Source organism: Cupressus sempervirens, chromosome 3 (genome assembly GCF_028749045.1).
Source record: "Cupressus sempervirens isolate cs-2001-9-10 chromosome 3, ASM2874904v1, whole genome shotgun sequence".
Classification (NCBI taxonomy): domain Eukaryota; kingdom Viridiplantae; phylum Streptophyta; class Pinopsida; order Cupressales; family Cupressaceae; genus Cupressus; species Cupressus sempervirens.
The window spans coordinates 306,308,942-306,330,710 of NC_143120.1; the positions used below are offsets into that span (position 1 = coordinate 306,308,942).

A 21,769-nucleotide genomic window follows, 5' to 3' on the forward strand; every position below is an offset into this window, starting at 1 on the left:
ATGACAATACATTTGTCCAATTAGTTCCAATGAAGTACACTAGGAATGATAATAGATTCATTCATACCTCTTTTCAATGCATCTAGCATCCTTCAACTCTACTTTGATATCCAATATCAAGGCTCGCAAAAAACAATAATCATTCCACTCATTCCTTACATTGCTACCATGGAAATACTTTTCTTTATACATGTTACAACCAAGCAATTAGGTCGGTCTATTGGAACTTGCCCAATGCACAAATAAATAATAGATCCATGCTAAGGCATACATACCTTCTTAAACAAATATACAACAATTACATAAATCAAATTACATGCCATGATGCATAATTAGTGCTTACCACATTTAATCAACAGGCTACACGATCCTGTTGGCTTCATAACAATATTCTACATGCCACACACTAGAAATCATCACAACACGAACCAAATGATCCACAAATCCTGACACATGCACTAATCCAAGTCTTCTACCATGCTTTATGCTCATAAACCTTAAGTTCAACTCGCCAACATGCTATACCCAAAGTACAAATACCTCTAGCATAACTCTCTATCACTAGCGTACAACTGGCCTTGACCAAAGCAACTGTAACTTCTCCAAAGAATCACATAAAGAGCTACAATCATAGACATAAGGTCTACACTCACCCTACAACACATATCAAAGGTCGCATACTCAAGAATGTCATATATTGTTCGTACTGTTTTGATTAATAGCCTGTAACACATAGAATCTAAGTCTATCTAACTCCATTTTGAAACTACAATACATATGTTGACATCAATGACATAACTTGTGATCAAATCATGTCAATATTCCCAACTAAAAAACACTCAACAACCACTCCCATTGCTAATAGTTCCATGCTCAGTGCACCAACTGTTATAGATTTACCCTTCTGATCATTGGGAGAGGATCCTTTTGATCCTACATCTCCTCTTAAATAGCTTGCAACAAGAATACCACACACATCAAGTGTAGGTGGTGGCACAAGAAATGGGGATGGAACATTTGTGGTATGGAATGGTTGGGCAACATTTTTAGGGTTAATGTACACTTCCTCTTTATTCAAACAAAAGGCATAGATCTATGTAATTTTTTAGAACAAGCTACAAATGTCCATTATCAAATTGATATCAACAAGCTTTGGAGTGATCTTGATGACAATGTTGTTGCAATGCCTACTATTTTGTTTTGTTTCATAGGATATAGGTTTTGATTGTTTAGCAAAGCAAACTGTTAGCTTGCAGTGACTGATCAAGTAAGTACTGTACACTTTCCATGTATCCTTGTTGGGGTTCGAGGTTAGGAATTTTATGAGGTATGAGATTTTTTTGGCTATTGGCCAACATGTTGTAACTGAAACAAGCTTGTATAAAATGGCTTAGGGTTAGGGATTTTATGAGGTATGCTGATTTAGTAGCTTCTTGCGGCAATATTGCGTTGCAAGGGATTGCAGATTGTAACCAGGTTGTAATCATTGGATAATAAGAATAGTGGACTCATTGTTTGGTGGATGTAGCCCAAGGATTAGGTGAACCATGTTAAATCTTTGTGTCTTGTATTTTCTTCTTTGTGCTTTATTCCTTTTTGATATTGGTTATATTTGCATGTAATTGTTATTTATGTCTCGCTATTCCTAACACAAACCACATGCTTTTGGTCATACATTTCATTAGAGAGAAAGATTGATGTTAAGCCATTGTTGACTTCTTGTGTTGGCATACAATCAAGAGAGGAATCACAAGTTGCAAATAACCCCATAGCTGAATAGCTGAATTGTTCAATGTGCAGTTGAAATATGAGATAGATGATTCCGTTGGCAAGTTCTTCCTTTCCAATAGCATCCCATTTCATATATCTTGATGTAATTATTCAAAGGAGATGATATCAATGGTGGTGATGGGAGGATTATCATATGTGCTACTAGGTGAGTACAAATTTTGGACCGTGATCTTGGATAAGAACTAGTCCAAGATCAATATATTAATGGAGAAGATGAAAGCATGTTGGGTGGAGTTTGGATGTAGCAGAGGTATGGATGGATGGATGGACATTATAGATCATCCACTCATCAACATAATGGTTACATGTGTAGAGGGCCCATACTTTCTCAGGGTAGTTGATTATACAGGGCATCACAAATATGTTAATTTTCCGTTTGAGGTCCTTAGGGAGGTTATTGAGGAGTTTGGGCCACAAAATGTGGTCGAAGTAATGACAAATACAACACATGTAGAGCTAGGCGAAAGCTTATTGAGGTAAACTACAAACATATTTGGTGGACTCCATGTTGTGTGCATGCCATAGATAACGCACTCAAGGACATGGGGAAGATTGACTACATTAGAGGAGCAACCAACAATGTGAGTGATGTGTAGACGTTTCTAAACAACCACCACACTTCACATCCTCTCTTTGAGAGCTTCATGAATGAGTTCTTGAAACTAGTTGAGACCAAATATGTATCATATTTCATTCTCTTCTCTCGTAGAGAATGATTAAGTTGCAAGAGACATTGCAACTCATGATTATGACTACAAATTTGGAATCGATGGGTTGAGGTCAAAACATAGCAGGGGAAGAGGGTGAAGGATATAGTGAAGAGTGATGTATTTTAGAGATGCAAAATATAGTCACTATCATTCATCTAGTTTTCTAGGTCATTAGATATGGGATGGGGATGTAACTAGTCTTGAAGAGGTGTATGAGTACAACAATTCTATGTTTGACCAGATGAGGATTGTTGTGCAGGAGGACCCCACTTTAGCATTCTATAATGAGCACATTTGGCTAATCCTTCAACTTAGGTGGGGCAAGTTGAACCCTCCCTTGCATATGGTTTCTTATGCATTGAATCCAAAGTGGTACATGGCTAGGCATGATAGAGTTACATCGATTCAGGTTAATTGTGACGTCCAAACTAGTTTCATGATAACTAAACCAACTACTAAAGATGTCCCCTTCAAACTACTACTAGGGTTTGCCAAAGGTCCTTATTATTCTAAGTCTCCTCTCAAATAGTTTGTAACAAGAATACTAGACACATTGAGGGTAGGTGGTGGTATGAGAAAATGAAGATGCAACACTTGTGATATGGAATAGTTTGGCAATGTATTAGAGTTAATGGATTCTCTCCTTCATTTGAAGAAATGGTGTAGATTTGTGTAATTTTTTGGAGCAAACTGCAAATGTTCATTATAGATTTGAGATCAACAAGCTTTGGGGTGTTTCTGATGATAGTACAGTTGCAAAGCCTACTACTTTTCTCATACTATGTAGGTTCGGGCTATTCAATAGATTTGACCACATGCTTCTAGTCATACATTGCATCAAGGAGCAAGATTGATGCGAGGACCTTCATCTGGTCATAGATTTGTGGCTTAATGAGGAGAGGTTAAGGAGAAACAAAAGTTGCAAAGTAATCTCATAGTTGAATTGTTCAATGGATAGCTCAAGGACAAGATAGATGATGCTACGGGCAGTTTCTTCATTCCCAATGACATCCCATTTCATGTAGCTCGATCTCCTTATTATAAGGAGATGATATCAATGGTGGCAAGGGGGGAGTTATCATCTGTGCCTCCACGTGAGCACAACGTGAGGACCACAATGTTGGATGGGAAGTATTCCAAGTCAATGTTTTGATGGAGAAGATGAAGGCGTTTTGGTTGGAGTCTAGATGTAGCATAGTTCTAGATGGATGGATGAACATTAGGCATTGTTCACTTATGAACATCATGGTTACATGTGCAAACTACCCATGCTTTCTCAAGGTAGTTGATTGTAAAGGCCATCAATAAGATGTTGATTTTGAGTTTGAGGTTTTTAGGAAGGTTATTGAGGGGTTGGGCCACAAAATGTGGTCCAAGTAGTGATAGATGCATTACATGTGGGCAAAGTTGCAAGGAAACTTATGGAGGCAACAACAAAGATATTTGATGGACTCCATGTTGTGTGCATGCCATGAACAATGTACTCATGGACATGGGGAAGATTGACAAGATTAGAGCAGTGGTTAGTGGTGCGAGTGACATGCGGATGTGTCTCAACAATCACTATAGTTTACATGCACTCTTCAGGGGCTTCACGGATAAGGAATTCTTGAAACTATTTGGACTAGATATGTATCATATTTCATTCTCTTGGAGAGAATGATTGAGTTGCAAGAGGTACCGCAACTCATGGTCATGACTACAGATTGTAATTTGTGAGGCAGAGGCCAATATAGAGAAGGAGAAGAGGGTAAAGTATATAGTGAGGAAAGATGTATTTTTGGAGTGATGCAAAATATATATTCTCTATCCTTGCTTCGGTTTTCCAACTCATCAAGGGGATGTGGATGCACATACCTTGTAAGAGGTGTATGAGTGCATCGATTCACGTGAGTGGATGAGGCTTCCATGTGGGAGAACCCCACTTTAGCATTCTACAATGAAGACATTGGCCAATCATTCAACATAGATGAGACAAGTTGAACACTTCTTTGCATATGGCTTCTTTTGCATTGAATCCAAAGCGGCACCATTGCTTGGACTAGTAGAGTTACACCAATTCAGGATAATGTGGTTAAGGTAGGGTTTTTTCAAGTGCATTGATAAGATTTATGATCCTAATTTTGGAAACATAATTCGCACTAGATGAAATTTGATACTCTTAGGGGTTATCTTAATGCAAGTAAGATGGATATAGGAACTATGGTACAGTAGGAACCAATTTTGTCTTTAACCTGTCATTAACAAAAATCAAAGACTACGACACTAGCCATTCGTTTGCTATCTTAGATCTCAAGTTCTTCAATTGCTGAGAGAAATTGATCTACTTATAGCTTCATCCACTCACTCAAGAGGAACAAACTTACCTCTAGGAGAGATGAGAAGCTTTTGGATGCACATAATGCTTTGTGCCTCATTGATTGCAAGACGTGTACACAAAGAGAGTCTAGAAGCATGACACGATTTAGAGCTAGGCGAACCATCGTAGGTTGATGAGGATACTACGAATTCAAATGTAGGGCTGGTTAGTGTTAGTTTCACGAAGCTTGACCGTGAGGAGTCCAATAGTTCCAGCGATGAGGAGTTTTCCTTAGGAGATAGTTAGAGGTCTTCCTACACTACATTTTGACATTTTGTACCTGTTTTGATATCATGCTACTCATTGTAATCATCTTTATGCTATTTTTGGTATGGTAGAAATCTCCAATTCGACAATTTCATTTGTCAAATTGAACTTTTTTTAGTATTCAAGTATTTATGATGTTCAAATTTGCTATTTTACTAATTTGCCAAAGTTTCATTTGAAATGTAATTCTTATGCATCTTTTCATAACTAGTATTTCAAAAACTATATGTAAATTAGCACCATTCACTTGCCACTTTCCCGCTGCCATCCCTGAACTTAGGTCCATTTTCCCGTTGTCATTGAATTCCATTCCGTTGTCCCCAACAATGGTGAAAGACTGGCTAAAACTAAGCAATCTATTAAGCTAATTGGAGATGGAAAAAGAGAGAGAAAAGGTAATAATTACTGTCTTAGAAAGCATCGAAGGTGAAGATTAGACTATTGGAACATGCTGATGCAAAACAGGTCTGAAAAATGACATTTATGGTAGAATTTGGCTCTTTGTTACTCTTCCAAACTTCATAGAAGCAGAAACTTGCAACAATTTTGGTGTCATAATTAAGGGAGAGATATGTAAGTATTATACAATCAATTTGTCCCTAAGCACCTGAAGTTTACCAATCTGCAAGTTGGTCAATTCTTGAATATGAAGAAGAGGGCAAGTTTGAATGGAGGCTTGGAGGCAAGAGATGTGCAAGCCACATACGGACTACATCTGAACCTAAGTAGTCAATCCAGGTTTAGGTTCAGATTTGGGTTCGGGTTCCGGGTTTTTGCATAATCCTATTTTGGGGGGTTCTGATACTGCTGGTACATATATAGACATTTTCATAAATATAGATTTATACTTGTAATATGCCAATATTTATTCATCATTGGTTCAAAGCTTCAAACATATAATAATAATAAGTTAGAAACGTGATGCTAAATCCATAATTGCGAATCAAGTTCTCCTTAGATAATCACTAATAAAACTCAGATTACATGACTAAGTTTCTGACCTCAACCAAAGATTTTCTTTCAACAATTCCTAGTTAATATTGTAGAAATGTTTGCTGCATTGAGGTAAATGAAGTGCTCCCTAGATAATCACTAATAAAAATTACATTACAAGACTAAGTTTTTAACTGTGACCAACAATTTAAAGCTTGAGCAAATAGAGAAATTTGTTGTAAGCAATTACTGAGTAAAGTGGAAGTGTTTGTTGTCATTAAATCTGACACAAATGAGGTCACAACCATCTATTTCTCTTGTGCTACCTTTTGTAACCTAAGCACATTCCTCAAATCCTTCTTTGGATTTCTAGTGTCATTGAGGTCGCTGCCAAAAACTCCTTCCATGCATAGACTCCTTTTCTAAGATAGCTCATTTTCCAAGTCAACCACTCTCGCTTGTAAGGCCTCCTTTGTCTCTAGTGCTAGAGTATGCTCCTCTTCTGCCTTTTGTGATCCCTGGGATATCTGCTAGAGCTAAAGGAATGATCATGGGATTCTTGCTTCATGTATAGGACAACTGGTACGCCTATTTGCCCCTCTAGAATGTGGGCTCTACTCTATTCCTCCAACATCTCCCCTAGTCTTTATGTGGGGCCATCCTCGTGCTGTAAGGTGTTATGTAAAGTTCCACTCACACTCCTGTATGAATCTCAAAAGCCTCTCTACCTCTAGGGTGATGAGGCCTATATCTAACTTCTTGTTGAGGTCTTCCACCCCACATGTCGCTACTTCCATTCCCTTTATCTCTCCTAAGAATCGCCAAATGGATGCTTTGAACCCCAAAATAGGATCTCCACATGAGTAGCCTCTAGTACATTATATACTGTAGCCCCTTCCTCCTGGAGGAAGGTGTGGTGGCTCTTGTACTCCACCTTAATAACCTCATCGTGTAGGTGTAATGGTGAGGGTGGTGGAATGTCACGAACCCCCCATCTTGGATTTCTCCAAGAGGTTATCCATCTCTGTTTCTTTGTCCATACTAGGTATATCTCTCCTTTTTTGGTCTCCATCCAATGCCCTGGTGGTATCCTCTCCTCTATTTGTGTTTGCACCATTACCTTTGGCCCTCATCCTCCCACTTACTGATGTAGGAACTCTATCCTCCATTGTAGGGGTTGTGGCCTCCAACATAGGGACTGTAACTGTGGTGGCCAGGGTGACAACTCCAATTGTAAATGCAGGTGGCACCACCAACATAATGGAAGTGGCTTGCTTTATGCCTTGCGGGGTCACCAAGCACAGGGTGGTGGGCCCCACTTTGTGTACCCTCAAATCTACCACCATATGTGTGTGATGCTCTTGACATGTCTCCTCTATCATGACTAACTATGCCATGGGTGGAAGTTGTATAGGGGTGAATACAATTTTGGGCACTATAGACTGCTTCGTACCCCAGTCGACCACCACTAGTACAAACCTCTAGGTTCTCTTTGGTATGATCTTTGGTACGATCTTTGGTACGACTACTAGTAACACCTCTAGTATGAACCCCTTTGGTACCAATACAAACTCCCCATCTCCCCTGCTTCATCCTCTTTGCCTGCGGCCTCCTTTACCTCTGCCTGAGCACTACCTCCATGTGGAACCTCTCCTTGGCTATGCTCTCACTCTCGAAAGAGGAGATTTCTGCTGCCTCTTCTCCTACTGTATCTTCCTCTTTTTCCCCACCGCCTTCATTCTCTTTGTCCCCTTCATTCGTACTAGTCATCACTTCTTGTCTAGCCTTCTTCCCAAGGGGTTCTCTATCACCTGCAAAGGTGTCTAGATGTCATTCATGCAACTCTTCTTTGCTGGCTGGTACAAACTTCCTCCATTCAGCTGGAGCTACCTATGTTTGTTTGGCATTGAGGAACATGGCGATGGCATGGTGGGACATATAAAATGTCTTGTGCTTGAGGCTGAAAAATTCTCGTATCTACTTTGATAAAACATGCCCCCAATTATATATCTTTACCCTTTTTATGTTGTTCATCAACATGAGCATCCAAATGCCTATTTCTAATGCCCTACTCACCCCTATGAATTTTCTTTTCACTACATCCATAATGTACAAAAACTTAGAAGGGATGATAAATGCTTTTTTCAATCTACTGTTGTTATTACTACTCCATAGGCTATCCCATTCCACTAGGGAAATGTTTTGTTTGAACACTAGCTTGAGTAGGAACTCCTTATTTTGAGGATCCATTTTTGCTAATGGTTTCATGGTAGAAGAACCCTTTGATGGTACCTATTGGCCATTTTTGCCCCCCATTTAGCCCATAACTGATAATTGATCTAAGAGATCTTCAATGGGTTGGATTCTTTGATGTGGGTTAATATGCTTTTGGTTGGGTTAACATCTCGTGTTAACTCGATTTCTTCATGAGTCGAGTTGGTTCGGTTCCTTCATGTGCCGAGCTAGTTCAGTTTGTTCATTGACCAAGTTGGCTTGTTTTTCCTTAATGTGCCGAGTTGTGATTTAACATGCATTTTCTGTTGGGGTTTAACATTTTGCATTAACCATTTTCACCATTTCGGAAAATGGCTTTGCTGCTCTTTCCGAAATAGCAAATTTCGCTATTTCGGAAGGCTTACCTTTTTGCTTCCGCTAAATTGCAAAATTGTTGTTGATGTCTCTTTAACCGTGCATTTGGGAATTTTGCCGACCAACAAATTTATGCCACGTAGCGAATCTTTCTTGTGCTAGGTTGCGAATCTTTGGATATTTTCTAGATGCATCTGGGACTGTCCATTCTTTTGAAGAAGATCTTGATCTACGAGTGGGTCTTAATCACTCGTTGAGGAGATTTTTGTAGCATCTGAGCCATTCATTCCAAAATGAAGATCTACATCGATGGCTCATCTTATTGGGGGCAAATCAAATTTATTCCACATGGGTGAACTCTGTAATTTTCGTGGCGGGTTAACATTGCGTGTTATCCCATCCCGCATTTTTTGAGAACAGCGCGAATTTATTTGTTGCGGCCATGTCACGTTACAAGGATTGTTCTTTAATGCTGAACGACATTCTTTGGCCTTGTTTGCATGACATCTATGCATCTCCATGCCTAATTGATTGTAATGATCAAATCTCATGGGATTTGATTTCTTACGGCTGGGTGCATTTGTTTTGCCCTTCCTGTCACTTCTACAACAAATTGTATTTCATGATCAGATTTAGATCTGATATTCATTTATTGCTTCTCTCTGCAACTTGACTCCACCTTGGTTGGGGTTTGAACTTCAAGTTAGATTTGAGTTATGCCTGAAATCTTTAAAAGACAGTTGTAAATACTTTTTCTGGGTTCTTCTCTATTTTGTATTTTTTCAGCAGCATTATGCTCGGCATTTTTTGCCTTCCATTAATGAAAAAACCTTGTTCTTACCTATTCTACCCATTCATTGATTTGTGCATGTTATTGCCTTCTTGTGAATGTTTCCTTTCCATGTTTTAAGATTTACATGTTGTGTTAAGTTGTTGATAGTTGTTGATTAGTAAAGATCCTCTTCCTTTCAGCATTTCATCATTCTCAAACCTACATGTGATTCCTTAGAAGATAGATTAGAGTCCAGTTAGTGTATTTTGGTGCTTTAATTAATGTGTATTGCAGTTACAGGCAAAATTGTAACCTCATTTCTATCTAGTGCATCACCCCCTTTCCCTTTCTGCAATTTATTTCAGTTTCCTTCTCTTTTTTCCTCTCAAGTGGTAGTGTAGGTGCATCCTGTTAGCAAGGAAGCCGGCCTTCTCTGAAAATTCAGCCTCAGAGCGCAAGTCCCACACTTGGAGGTTGTTTCCATGTTACACAAGGTTGCTTGAGAAGTATTTCCTCAGGCAAGGGTGCAAACTTTTGTGTCAACAGTACCCAAAAACCTTTGTGAATTCTTTTGGCAAAAAGGACATAACCACCATATGATTAAAATACATAATGACAAATTTGTGGTAACAATGATCATATCTAGCCACTATAGACCATAACATTGATTCAAATTCCTTCAGGCTAAATATGGGCATAAAGATGATTTCATACACATCTTCTATCCTTATTGAATCCTTCGATTGGTGGTAATATAGATTGTTCTCCCACCATGTTATTCATTCACTCCCCATTATACTTCCAAATTGGACATTTTCCTTAGTCACCTGCTCATCTCTTTATACCTTCTGGAGTTTTTTTTCTTGCTTCTACAAATGGCCATATCCAATGTATTGCATTTTCTTGGTACCTTTATACCAAATTTCTTAAATACCCATTTTAGGGTTGTTGTAACTACCCTTTACTATTCTTGGCAACTTTATCCTTTTCCACCACCTTCTCACTAATTGTGTGGTCTATTTGATTACTCCTTGCGCCATCTCTTTACCGTATGGAACGTATAGTCTAGTCCCCTCTCTTGCATATGGTATATTCACTTGTATGATTTCTCATGTCCTCCATAAGACCCTTTCCTTTTGCAAGTTCTTACTTACACTATACAACTTGGGGTTCTTTCTATTACTGTTGCACGGTCTTATCCCTTCTTCCTTGTACAAACTATTGGTGTTTTTTCTCTTCTATAGACTTCTTCTACTGTACAAACTTATGCTATTGTACGGACTTCTGTAGATGAGAGCAACTTTTGTTGATCTTATATGCTTGATGCCTCTTGTACGACCCAATTCTCTTGTATGAAACTTGTCACTCGCTCTTTATCAGTTAATTGTTCCCTTCTCTCCATACAACATATACCTTCCTCTATGTGCTTCATTCTTTGTCTACATGGTCTCCTCTTGCCATACAACATAAGGCCTCCTTGTTTCTGCCTCTATGTCCACCATATGGTATACAGTCTTTAGCTAGTATGGTTTGCCTTCCCTTTTCCCTTTGTACTCTTGTAGGTTTTTTCTTCTCCTTGGTATGTTCACACCTCTCTACATTCGCTTTTATAGACTAATTTGATCTCCAAGTGTTTTTTATAGGTTTCTTAAGGTTAGGTTTATATTAAAACATCTATTTTTCCATAACCAAGATTATCGTATAAATTTCCTTTTATTTTCTCTCCTTTCTTTTAATTTTATTTTCCTTCTATCTTTAATGATTATTTCCAATACCAATTTTTTCACTCTCTTTTCCTTTTACTAGTTTCCCCCTTTTTTTCATTTCCAATTTTTTGACCTCTAATTTCTTAAATGTTGTGATCTTAAATCTTTTACAAGGTTACCTTACTAATTTGTCCTACTTTTGTTGTCAGTTGCCTCCTTGTATTGTCGTTGTACATTTCCCTTTACATTTTTTATTTTTCTATAGGTGTTTTTTTTTTCCTTTTTTTCTCTGTTGCTCTTACTCTCTATTTGTTCCTTTCTGCTTGTTGTAGACGTTGACCTCCAATGCATACTGCCACATGTAGGTCCTTGGAAGCATTTTATAACAATGATTTTCGCAGTAAATCCCCATATACTCCAGGTTGAATATTTTGTTTGTTGTGGGTGTTAGTCCTACCCCATATAACTTCCATCCACATATTGGCCTTTGTACTTGTGGTACCGTACCATGATAGTTACAAGACTTGAACTCGCCTCGGACTCGACAAGCTGTTTTTGGGCTTAGACTTTGACTCAGTGTCTGGACTCAATAAATTGCATCATTTAGTCAAGCGACATCAAATACACAATAATTGAGATGAATAGATGCTAGTTTACATGCATACCTAAGTTTACATAGATCATATAAGTATAAATGTGAATTTATGAAGAAAATAAGTTGAACTAAATAACACATTAGAAATGTAAAAAATATGATTGTTAAATGTCTACAATATTCATGCACTATGAAATCCATGGATTAAAAAATTTGAAACATATATCAAAATAAAAGATAGAGCGTAGGAGACTAAGAGTCATACTAGCCTATGTCTTCCTACATGTACACCTAAGATAGGTCATGTAAGATTCTACAACCATCTTCTCTCCTTGTGTTTGAGGCCCAATCTCAGTGATCGTTATCATCCTCCTCCTCGTCATCTTCATAATCCTCATCATTTTTAGAGTAAGATCTATCACTCTCAGCCTCAAGGTCTTCCACATGGTCTCCTCGCGCTCTAGCCTCCTCCTATGCCATCGCTACTACCTTTGCCTCTTGATCCACCTGATCAACCCATTTGAAGTCTTCATTATTGAAGACAAGATCATCAATCTCAGTGATCAACTTCCTCTAATTTGATGGGAGATGTGTCAATGCCCAAGATTTGTTTGTAACGAAGGTGAAGGTTGTAAAGAACAAACACAAGATCATTCAACCTTTTCACTGCCAATTTGTTTCGCCTCTTTGAGTGTACATCCTTGAACAAACTCCAATTGTGTTCACATACTAAAGCATTACATGGATCACTCAAGATAGAAACTACAGTCCTTTGTAGATTTGGCACGATAGCACCAAATTTCTCCTACCATGCATCTGACACAAGAAAATTTAAAAATCAATTTTATAACTTTGACTTTATCAATGTAAAATGGTAATAATTAGAAATTAAAATCATAGATTTTTACATGGCATTAGTAGTGTCCGGTTTTTCTTGCACGTCTCGTGAGAATAACTCTCCTTATGCAGTGATCATTGTTTCTTTGTACACCGTTTTCTTTATCTGGTTTGCTGGATTGTATTATTGATTTTCTTTATCTGGTTTGCTGAATTGTGTTATTGATTTTGTTCAATCTTTGTGTGTACTTATTCTCACTCGTCGTTTCTTTTAACTAGAAAGAGTGAGTATTTACCAGCTTTTCAGGTAGTATGCTCTATGAGAAGAGCCATAAAACTTTATTATTATGAGTAGAAGTGCTGATGATCCCTATGTTCATGCTGAAGGACCAAGATGATAGGTTATTTTTAATTGGATGGTAAATCCTTAGACAGTTTTCTAGTTTTTATTTCGTCCCGAAAAAGACAATTTTATTTAACATGGATGATTTTTGTTAGATATATTTTTTTTAAAAAGTAATTTTTACATATCAGATTGCCTTTGTTTTTTGCAGCTAATGCATGGATCTGTTGGCTTTGCAATGGGTGCTTTGTGGAGGTAATGTGTAGCATATTACTTGTTAGTTATTTGCATCATCCGTATATAGATACTTAAATCTTATGCCACATTGCAATGAAAAAGCTTATGAAGAAATTGGATATTCCTTTTATATTTTGGAGTGGTTGTCTATATTTTTTTAACTATTTCTATCCTTATGCACCATTAATCCAATTTGTAAAACGTAGCCAGCCTTATGCACCATGAATCCTATTTGTGAAATATAGTTCCAATAGAAATATGCATATGCTTTCCAATTTATCTTTTCTTTGTTTTTTCAAAGAGGGTAGAAGAAGTTATTGTTCTGATAACCATGTATGTTGTAAAAATATGGTTGCTAGCAAGATTTGTAGCAATGAATGATGCATTGGAATTTCTTTTCTAGGTTGGAGCTGAACTGGAGTTTGTCAATTATTATCTGCACAATGGTGATGTCTCAAAAACCTATTCTATCTTCTATTAGCATCCTTTCCCTTGTTTCTCTTGTGCCTGTGTGATCAACATATGATTTTTTAGTACTTATGTATGGCCTCTCTGTTCTAAACATCTCCAAGAGAAAATAAATCATTATCAAAGTAGAAAGAATTAATACAAAGAAAGTAATGATTAAACTTTCATACAGTCCACATATTTAAGAAATGACAAGCGATCCACAAAATTGAAGGTTTTTTCGAATCTTGAAATCCATTAGTTGTGTTGAGATGATGAAGGTTCATTATTGACACAGTCATCTGATGGGAGAGACCTGAAAGAGACCTGTCCAATTCTGCAGCAAGAGTAAACACAACAGAAACAACAAGTATACCGAGAGAACAAAGCGAGATCAACATTTATTTATAGAAAATTAGATGTACAGATGTTCGGCAATAGGCCTTCTTACAAGCCGAGCTCATACATGCTTGCTTGCTTACAATCATCGGTTAGAGACCTTAGATCCAATTCCAATGAACTATTATCTTGATACCTTATAAGCTGCTCATCAACTACCACAATAGATACATTACAATGTATAGGCATCACGACATGCAGGTCGGCCTCAAGATCCATGACATTCCCCAACATATTACAATAAATAAGTCCGGTCCCAAATCACAAGGAACACAAGTCATAAACCGTTTGAAAGCTTGCAACTCCAGATTTAGGTCCTTACATGATCCAAGAATGTAGCTAGAAGCACCACTAAAGACCATGATCGTAGATTTCCATCTCAAGATTGAAATCCACCAATGGTCATGAAAATGGCAAGAACAAGCTACCCGAGAGAGAATGAATCACAATTTGAGCAACACAGGTCCAAATAAGCTACGGACCTAGGAATATGAACAAGACTAGGTCCAACTCATACTCCAGAGTCCAAACATTGCAAATGCTGACTCGAACAAATCAAGGATTGCTGAATTGATCAACAAACCAAAATAAACTGACAAACTAGCAAAAACTGGAAATAGAACATTTCTGGTTGATGCAAGATGGCTCCTAACCCAAGATGCTCTTGCATTAGACACCCAGGTTGATAAAAAAGCGAGTATCTCACTTTTATACTTGAGAAGAATAAAAATGATCCAACTCAGCCTAAGAAATCCTCTTCCACTTGATCAAATGCTCTTTATATTGTTTACCTTTGTACTCCTTCCAACTTTATTGTTTAATACTTTCTCTATTCAGTTCAACTGCTTGTTAGGAAACTGTTGTTTCACATTTGAATAATCGTCTTAACTCCCTTTAGCTTTATGATACTCTTACAAATCTGCAATGTTGAATATAGGTGAAATAATCTTATCCTTAGGTAACTCCACAAACATTTCAAGAATCAAACCTCTTAAAGATCCTACAAGGTCCAAACTTCCTCATCTTTATTTTGTTATAAGTTCCAACTAGAAATCTTCATTTCTTCAAATGAACCATAACTTCATCTCCTTCTGAAAAATCCTTACGTCTCCTAGTCTTATCCACCTACTTATACTTCTGATTCATACATTCCAAATGATGATTAACCTCCTCATGTATTGACTTCATGTAATTCACAAATTCTTCTGCTTTAACACTCCTCTTAGCCTCTTGCTTAAGACCCCTTAACTCTAGAACTCCCTTATGAATAATACCAGTAACTAGTTCAAAATGTGACTTCTGCTTGTGCCAAAGCCAAATCCCATTTTCCAGGATTAGCTTCAACCAAGCTCCTCAACTAATTCCCTGAACTCCTATTTACCACCTCTTTTTGTCCATCAATTTGTAGATGAAAAGTAGAACTAAAATTCAAATCAGTATTTAGCTTCCTCCAAAGTATCCTCCAAAAATAACCTACAAACTTGATATCCTTATTCGAAACTATACTCCTGGGTAACCCATGTAACCTTACAATCTCCTTAAAGAATAAGTCAGCTACATCTATTGTGTCAGATATTTTAGAAATGTGATATTTTAGAAAATCTATCCACTAGCACAAATGTAGAATGATTACCTATGTCCTGGTAACCCCGAAACAAAATCCATGCTAATATACTCCCAAGGTTTACTAGGTACAGACAATGGTGTGACAAATTCTGCAACGTTGAACAAATTTTTTGACATCCTTATATATTTGTGGCCAATAATACCTTTCACTCACAAACTTACTATTTTGTCAATACTGAAGTGTTCGGCAAGTCACTACGTTTTTGTTACCTAATTTTCACCTATTGGCTCAATTAGGTAGAGTGTTGTATTTTAAGTAAAAAGAGGTACATTTTAATCTATTCTATATCATGTGCTATCCAATGTCTGAACTATTATTTTCAGAAGTAACTATTGCATTTTATGAAAGAAAGAATAGAATGAGAAAGAACATATGTTGAATATTGTTCTCTGAAAATGTAATATGTTTATTGATCAAATATTGTTCAAATGCTCCACATAAGCCGTGAAACTAGCCAGAAATGAATATTTGCACTTTAAATTTAAAGCATGCATACATATGTGTAACAAGAAAAAAAGGGTATAAATGCAAAGCAAGGCTAGTCATTGCTTGAATGATTGACTATTCTGTTGAAGGCATTGACAACTCCCGCTTCCCCGCTGCTCCTGCATCCTTGCTTCTTCATTGCCTTGTACCTTGAAAAGTGAAAAAGAGAAGGGGTTAGATCCAAAGGATCTAAGAAATGACTAGTCCTACTTCATACCTATAGACCACACATGCATACAAACTTCAGAGCGAAAATGCAAATTTATTCCTAACTAGTTTGCTTCATGTGCAATAATAGGTGTCTTTGATTAACAAGTGGATGTAAATGTGGCTCTCACAAGGGTTCAACCCTAGCTTGCTAATAAGAGACAAGGAGTCAGAAATGCAGTTGAAAAGTAATCAAATACACTCCACATCAATATGCAGTTGTAAAGACAATGTATAGAAGCAAAAATGTGTGAAGACTTTCCATACAATAGCAAAGAGAAAATGATAAAGTTATGTCATATTAAAAAGCCTTGAAATACTTATACACAGAAACACAAAAGTACTATCTTAATGGGATGAAAAGATGATAAGTACAGGCTGCTATGAAACAAAAGACATGATAAATGTTGCTACAGGAAGATAGCATACAACTACAAAAGCAAGGTGTAGTTCTCAAACAAAGACTCATATGCTCATTAGAAAAAGAGATATAAAATAGACAACCTTTTTCCAATCTATCTGTGAGAAATACAGTTATTTAAGTGGAAAAACACAAAGTTTGCAGCCTCGGATGCCAGATCATAAAAAATAAAAGTAGTCATGTAGCCATAATACAATTATTGCAGGGGAACCAATAAAGAGAAGAGCAGTCATCTACTGTCATAAATAGGGATGTCATGAGTTCATTAACAGTTAAACAAACAATCAATGTGCTAAAAAGGAAGCATCTATTCAATGCACATGGGGACAACGACCATACGAAGGAAACAATGAGAAGTGTTCCTATAGCAGCCCATTATGTAAAGCAGTAATTTTATAAGGCTGAAGCTATCATAATGATGCTGTGTAAAAGACAGAAAAACAAATGATACAATATCAGTTTTAATCAACAAGGCGACCGTCATGAGCATAAGGTTGCATGAATAATAAATGTATTTTGAGTCAAAACAAAGACAGTCATTGTATGGTAGCAAACAACAAGAGAGCAAAGAACGTTGCAATCAGAATGAAAAGCCAAAAGAAGGTGAATATCAAATAGTTAATGATGTGCACTAAAATTGAAAGGTTCCTATTATGATGCAGAACTGATGACAAAGTGCAAAGCTCATAGTGATGAGATTCGAAGGTTGAAGAGTTAATGCATTTGAGAGTCTTTTGTGAACCGTTTTGAGAAATATGACTGCATTTACGTTAGGCCTTTATGATGATATTTTGGGGCCACGCCTTTTGGGCCACTTGTATGCCTTTTAAAAATCTCTTAGTGGGCTCAAAAAGTGCCTTATTGATTGAATTGAACCAAGGAGTTATTGCTCTCCTAAATGCAGTTGGATGTAAAAGGCATATATATGAGGTGAAGGCTCATTTGTAGGGGTTCCAATTTTTATGCAGAGACAATTTTGGAGTGATCTCTCTTGAGTCCTTCATTGTCTTGTAAACCAGTTTTATGAGGGTGTTATTTTGTCACCTCTAGAGCTTGAATAAAGAACAATTTGGAAGCCATTTCTGTGTTCACTTTGTTGTATATAAGTTACTGATCTGATGTTTTTGTGATTCATTTTTATTCCTTGAGTGAATGTCTTAGTTTTAGCATCTGCAAGTGAATATTTGATACTCAAATAGGTTATAAGTTGTGAGTTTTACTTCATTTCAGGTTGTTAATTGTGGATATCATTATTCCTGTTAGCATTTGTTTGAAGTCAATCCTTCTTATAAAGTGATTGTATGTGAGTTTTTGATATCAATATTGTACAAATATTGAACTTTTTAGGAAGATTTCATTTTTTATCAAAATCAATAATCTTCTCATCCTAATGTTTTGGTGCATTACCTTAAGTTTCAATTAAATTTACCATTTAAGTTCATGCAAGAAATCCTTCTTACCCTTTTCCAGCCAAGTATTTCATATTCATGCATCTATCTTAGGTGAAGTGTCATATAGGAACCAGCTTAAAATTCAGGGATTTACTCCAATTTTGGATAAACCACACACCCATGAGTATTTCCATGTTTCTCAGAGTGATTGAGCTTTAAAACTTAGTCGGGGTGCAACTTTTAGAGATAACAGTTTCTCTTTAATCAGATTATCCCTTATTGATGCTCTAGGTATGCATGATTGAATTCCTTTGAACAATATATCAACTTGAATAAAATAATCGAATTATTTGTGGTCAATTGTAATTGGTTTCTTACAAGCCTTCCATGCTTTAGCAAAATCATTACCAGTCTCATATAAGGTTTTCAATTCTTCAAACCCAAGCATTTCTTCTCATCTTTGTTAGCAAATTCCTCCTTCTACTCAATGCATCGACTACTCTATTTGACCGTCCACTTCTATGCTTCAACACAAAAGTATAACTCTGCAAGAACTCAACCTATCTCATGTGTCTCTAATTTGACTTTTCTTGACTACCAAAATACTATTTAATGCTTTATATCAGTATGCAACTCAAATTCCTTAGGCAACAAGTAATGTCTCCATTTTAAAGGCTTGAAATATGGCATAGAACTCTTGATCATAAACTGAATATTTCCTCTGGGTATCATTCAACTTTTCACCGTAAAAGGCAATATGTCTACCTTCTCGACTTAACACAACTCCAATTGCATTCCCACTTGCACCACAATCCACTTGAAATACCTTGTTGAAATCCTGTAAAGCCATTACTGGTGTCCATCATCAACTAAAAACTTTGATCTATTCCATGGGTCCATTTGAAATCCTTTTGATCACCTGTCATAGTCTTTGTCATAGGATTACAAGAAATTCCTGATAAACTTTTAGTAAAAAAGGTCAATCCATGAAATGATCTACTTTCTCTAACACTCTGGTGTAGGCCATTCCAAAATTGCTTTAACCTTTTCAGGATCCATCTTCAAACCGTTAACAAAAACCACAAATCCAAGATACCCTATCTCTTCCTTCATGGAATAACATTTCTTGATATTAATTAAATTTTCTTCTTTCAATCTCTGCAACACTTGTCTTAGATGCAACAAATGTTCTTCCTTACTCTTACTGAAAATCAGAATATCATCCAGATACACAATCACAAATTTACCCAAGAATTTCTTCAATACTTCATTCATTAGCCTCATGAAAGTACTAGGTGCATTAGTTAAACCAAAATGCATAACCTTCTATTTATACAAACCATTATTAGTATTAAATGCAGTTTTCTATTCATCACCTTCCCTAATTCTGATTTGATAATAACCATTCTTCAAATTAATCTTACTAAGGTACTTTGCTCCACTCAATCAATCCATTATATCATCCATTTTAGGCTCTACACCTTATTGTGATTTGGTTGATAGCTCTTGAATCAGTACACATTTTCTATTCTCCATTCTTCTTAGGTGCTAATACTACTGTGCAAGCACTCAAACTTTTTCTGATAAGACCTTTTCTCAACAACTCTCACACTAGCCTATTCAATTCTTCATTTTCTACAGGTGTCATGCGATGTGGCGCTTTGTTTGGTAAACTTGCTCACGGATACAATGATACTTCCAACAGAAGGTAATCCATTGTGTACATTATTTGAAATGACGTCTTCAAATTTTGTCAATAACTCTATTATCTCCTTACATTGTTCATCCATTATTGTCAAATTAGGCTTCTTCAGAATCAAAGCATGACACCATACCATCTAAGAATTTCCTTCCTTAAATCAAGCAAACCCTTAATGTGGTGTGATACTCATTCTTAGGATCTCCTACCAAAGGTAACAATACTTGTTTCATCCCATATGAATGTAATGAGCCCTGTTGGCTCTCAAACAATCTGTATTGAAGAATTGGTTTCTTTTTCTGTTTTTGAGGTTTCACAATTTTTGATACAACAATATAGAAGAAAAATAGAAGATATTGCAATAATAATTTCAATTCAAATATTTGGATATTACATAGGGAATATACAGCTGAAATTCTAGATTTTAAATATCAACTTAGATACTGAGTATTTTCACAAAATAAAAATAACCTAGTTGATAAAATATCCCCTATTATCTAAAGTAGCAATACCCAGGAAAGTTAGAAGTTACAATCCATGAACTTAAAGGTAAGACATTCCTTGAAACCCTCTGAAATGAAGATTAGTAGCAACAAATTAATTTTTCAACCAACACATATAACTGTAGATATGGAAAACATTGCTCCGAAAGTGTAGGAAGAAAATAACGCCTAGCACAAAATATAAATGTGTGCTCAACCAACTCCAAATTAACCAACACACAATTTGACAAAACAATTCTCGTGAATCCCTTCACAAATTCTAGAACAACCTCCAACAACAAGAAAAACTAAACTTCTCATTAGCAATAGTTAATATAGTAGGAGAAATGACAAATTGTATACCTTGGCACAATTTGCCAAGCAATCTCGGAATGATTCTCAGAATGGAATCTACAATACTTCAGTTGTAGATCCCAAACCCTTATACTTCAGCAAGGGCACAAAATTAGAGCCTCAGAAGTGTCACCAAGACAACAAAAGAAAATAAGATAATCAAATAATCAAATTCTTTTCCATCAAAATAAGATCATATTTATAACCCCCATTGGCACAAAGTTTCCCTAACGCAACTTCACTTAAGAAGCTTCCTCAATACATCATTATTTTTTAACGTGCCATATATTATATTTATTACTATCTTTTGGCTCCCAAAGCCGACCTTTTCAACCATATCATGAAATTCTTACACGTGAGGCCATTGTTTCTTGTGCTCATGATTTAAAAAATTTCAATCCGGTTGCAATGAGCTATGATATTGAGGTGACCAACATAAAACACTGACAAAAATAGCAACCTCAGCATATTTAGATGAATAATAATAATTCACCCGTTATGCGAAAACAACTGAAGAAGCATTAAAATAAAAAATTGACAATGCCAGAGTGATCCCGATGATGAAAGACAATGAGTGAATTTGACGGGATGACTTACTATAAATTGACTCTCTCTCCAAGATTCTTGGAGCCCAAACCGAAGCCCAAAATAAAAGCTAAGAGCATTACTCAACTCCTCTAACTCAACTGAGCTCATCAAAACCAACAGTTTGACTTGCTATAAATAGTAAGTCCCTCAAATAGTGCCAAAACACACCATAGGCTACTGGAAAACCTATAATCCCTACAACTGAGACCCTCAAATCCCACTGTCAGCTCATGAGGGTTGCAATGGTGGATTGACCAAGCCAACAACAGGAACCTACTAAAAATGGGGACATTACAGTCCTCCCTCCCTAAGATTGGTTGTCCCCAAGCAATCCCAAAGCAAAAAGAACAACACAGTCCACCTGAATCCCAAGGGTAGAACTACGTACTATCCTTGCAATGTACATGCAACTCCTATAGCATCAACACCAAATAACTGATATTAATGACAGAATCATCTGGAAACTAACTCTAGGTGTTGATGGCAGGAACAACTCTTCGGAACTCAATCCAATTGAAATACCAACTCT

General features: G+C 36.6%; 1 protein-coding gene across 1 annotated transcript in view; it reads left to right on the plus strand.

Moving 5' to 3' along the window:
- LOC149566194 (uncharacterized) overlaps nucleotides 1–21,769 on the plus strand; it is a 181,313-nt gene that overhangs the window by 82,880 nt on the left and 76,664 nt on the right. Inside the window, exons 4-5 of the mRNA XM_089819618.1 lie at nucleotides 13,114–13,157; nucleotides 13,543–13,585. Of these exons, the coding sequence (XP_089675744.1) occupies nucleotides 13,114–13,157; nucleotides 13,543–13,585 (87 nt within the window). The remainder of the gene's footprint in view (nucleotides 1–13,113; nucleotides 13,158–13,542; nucleotides 13,586–21,769) is intronic.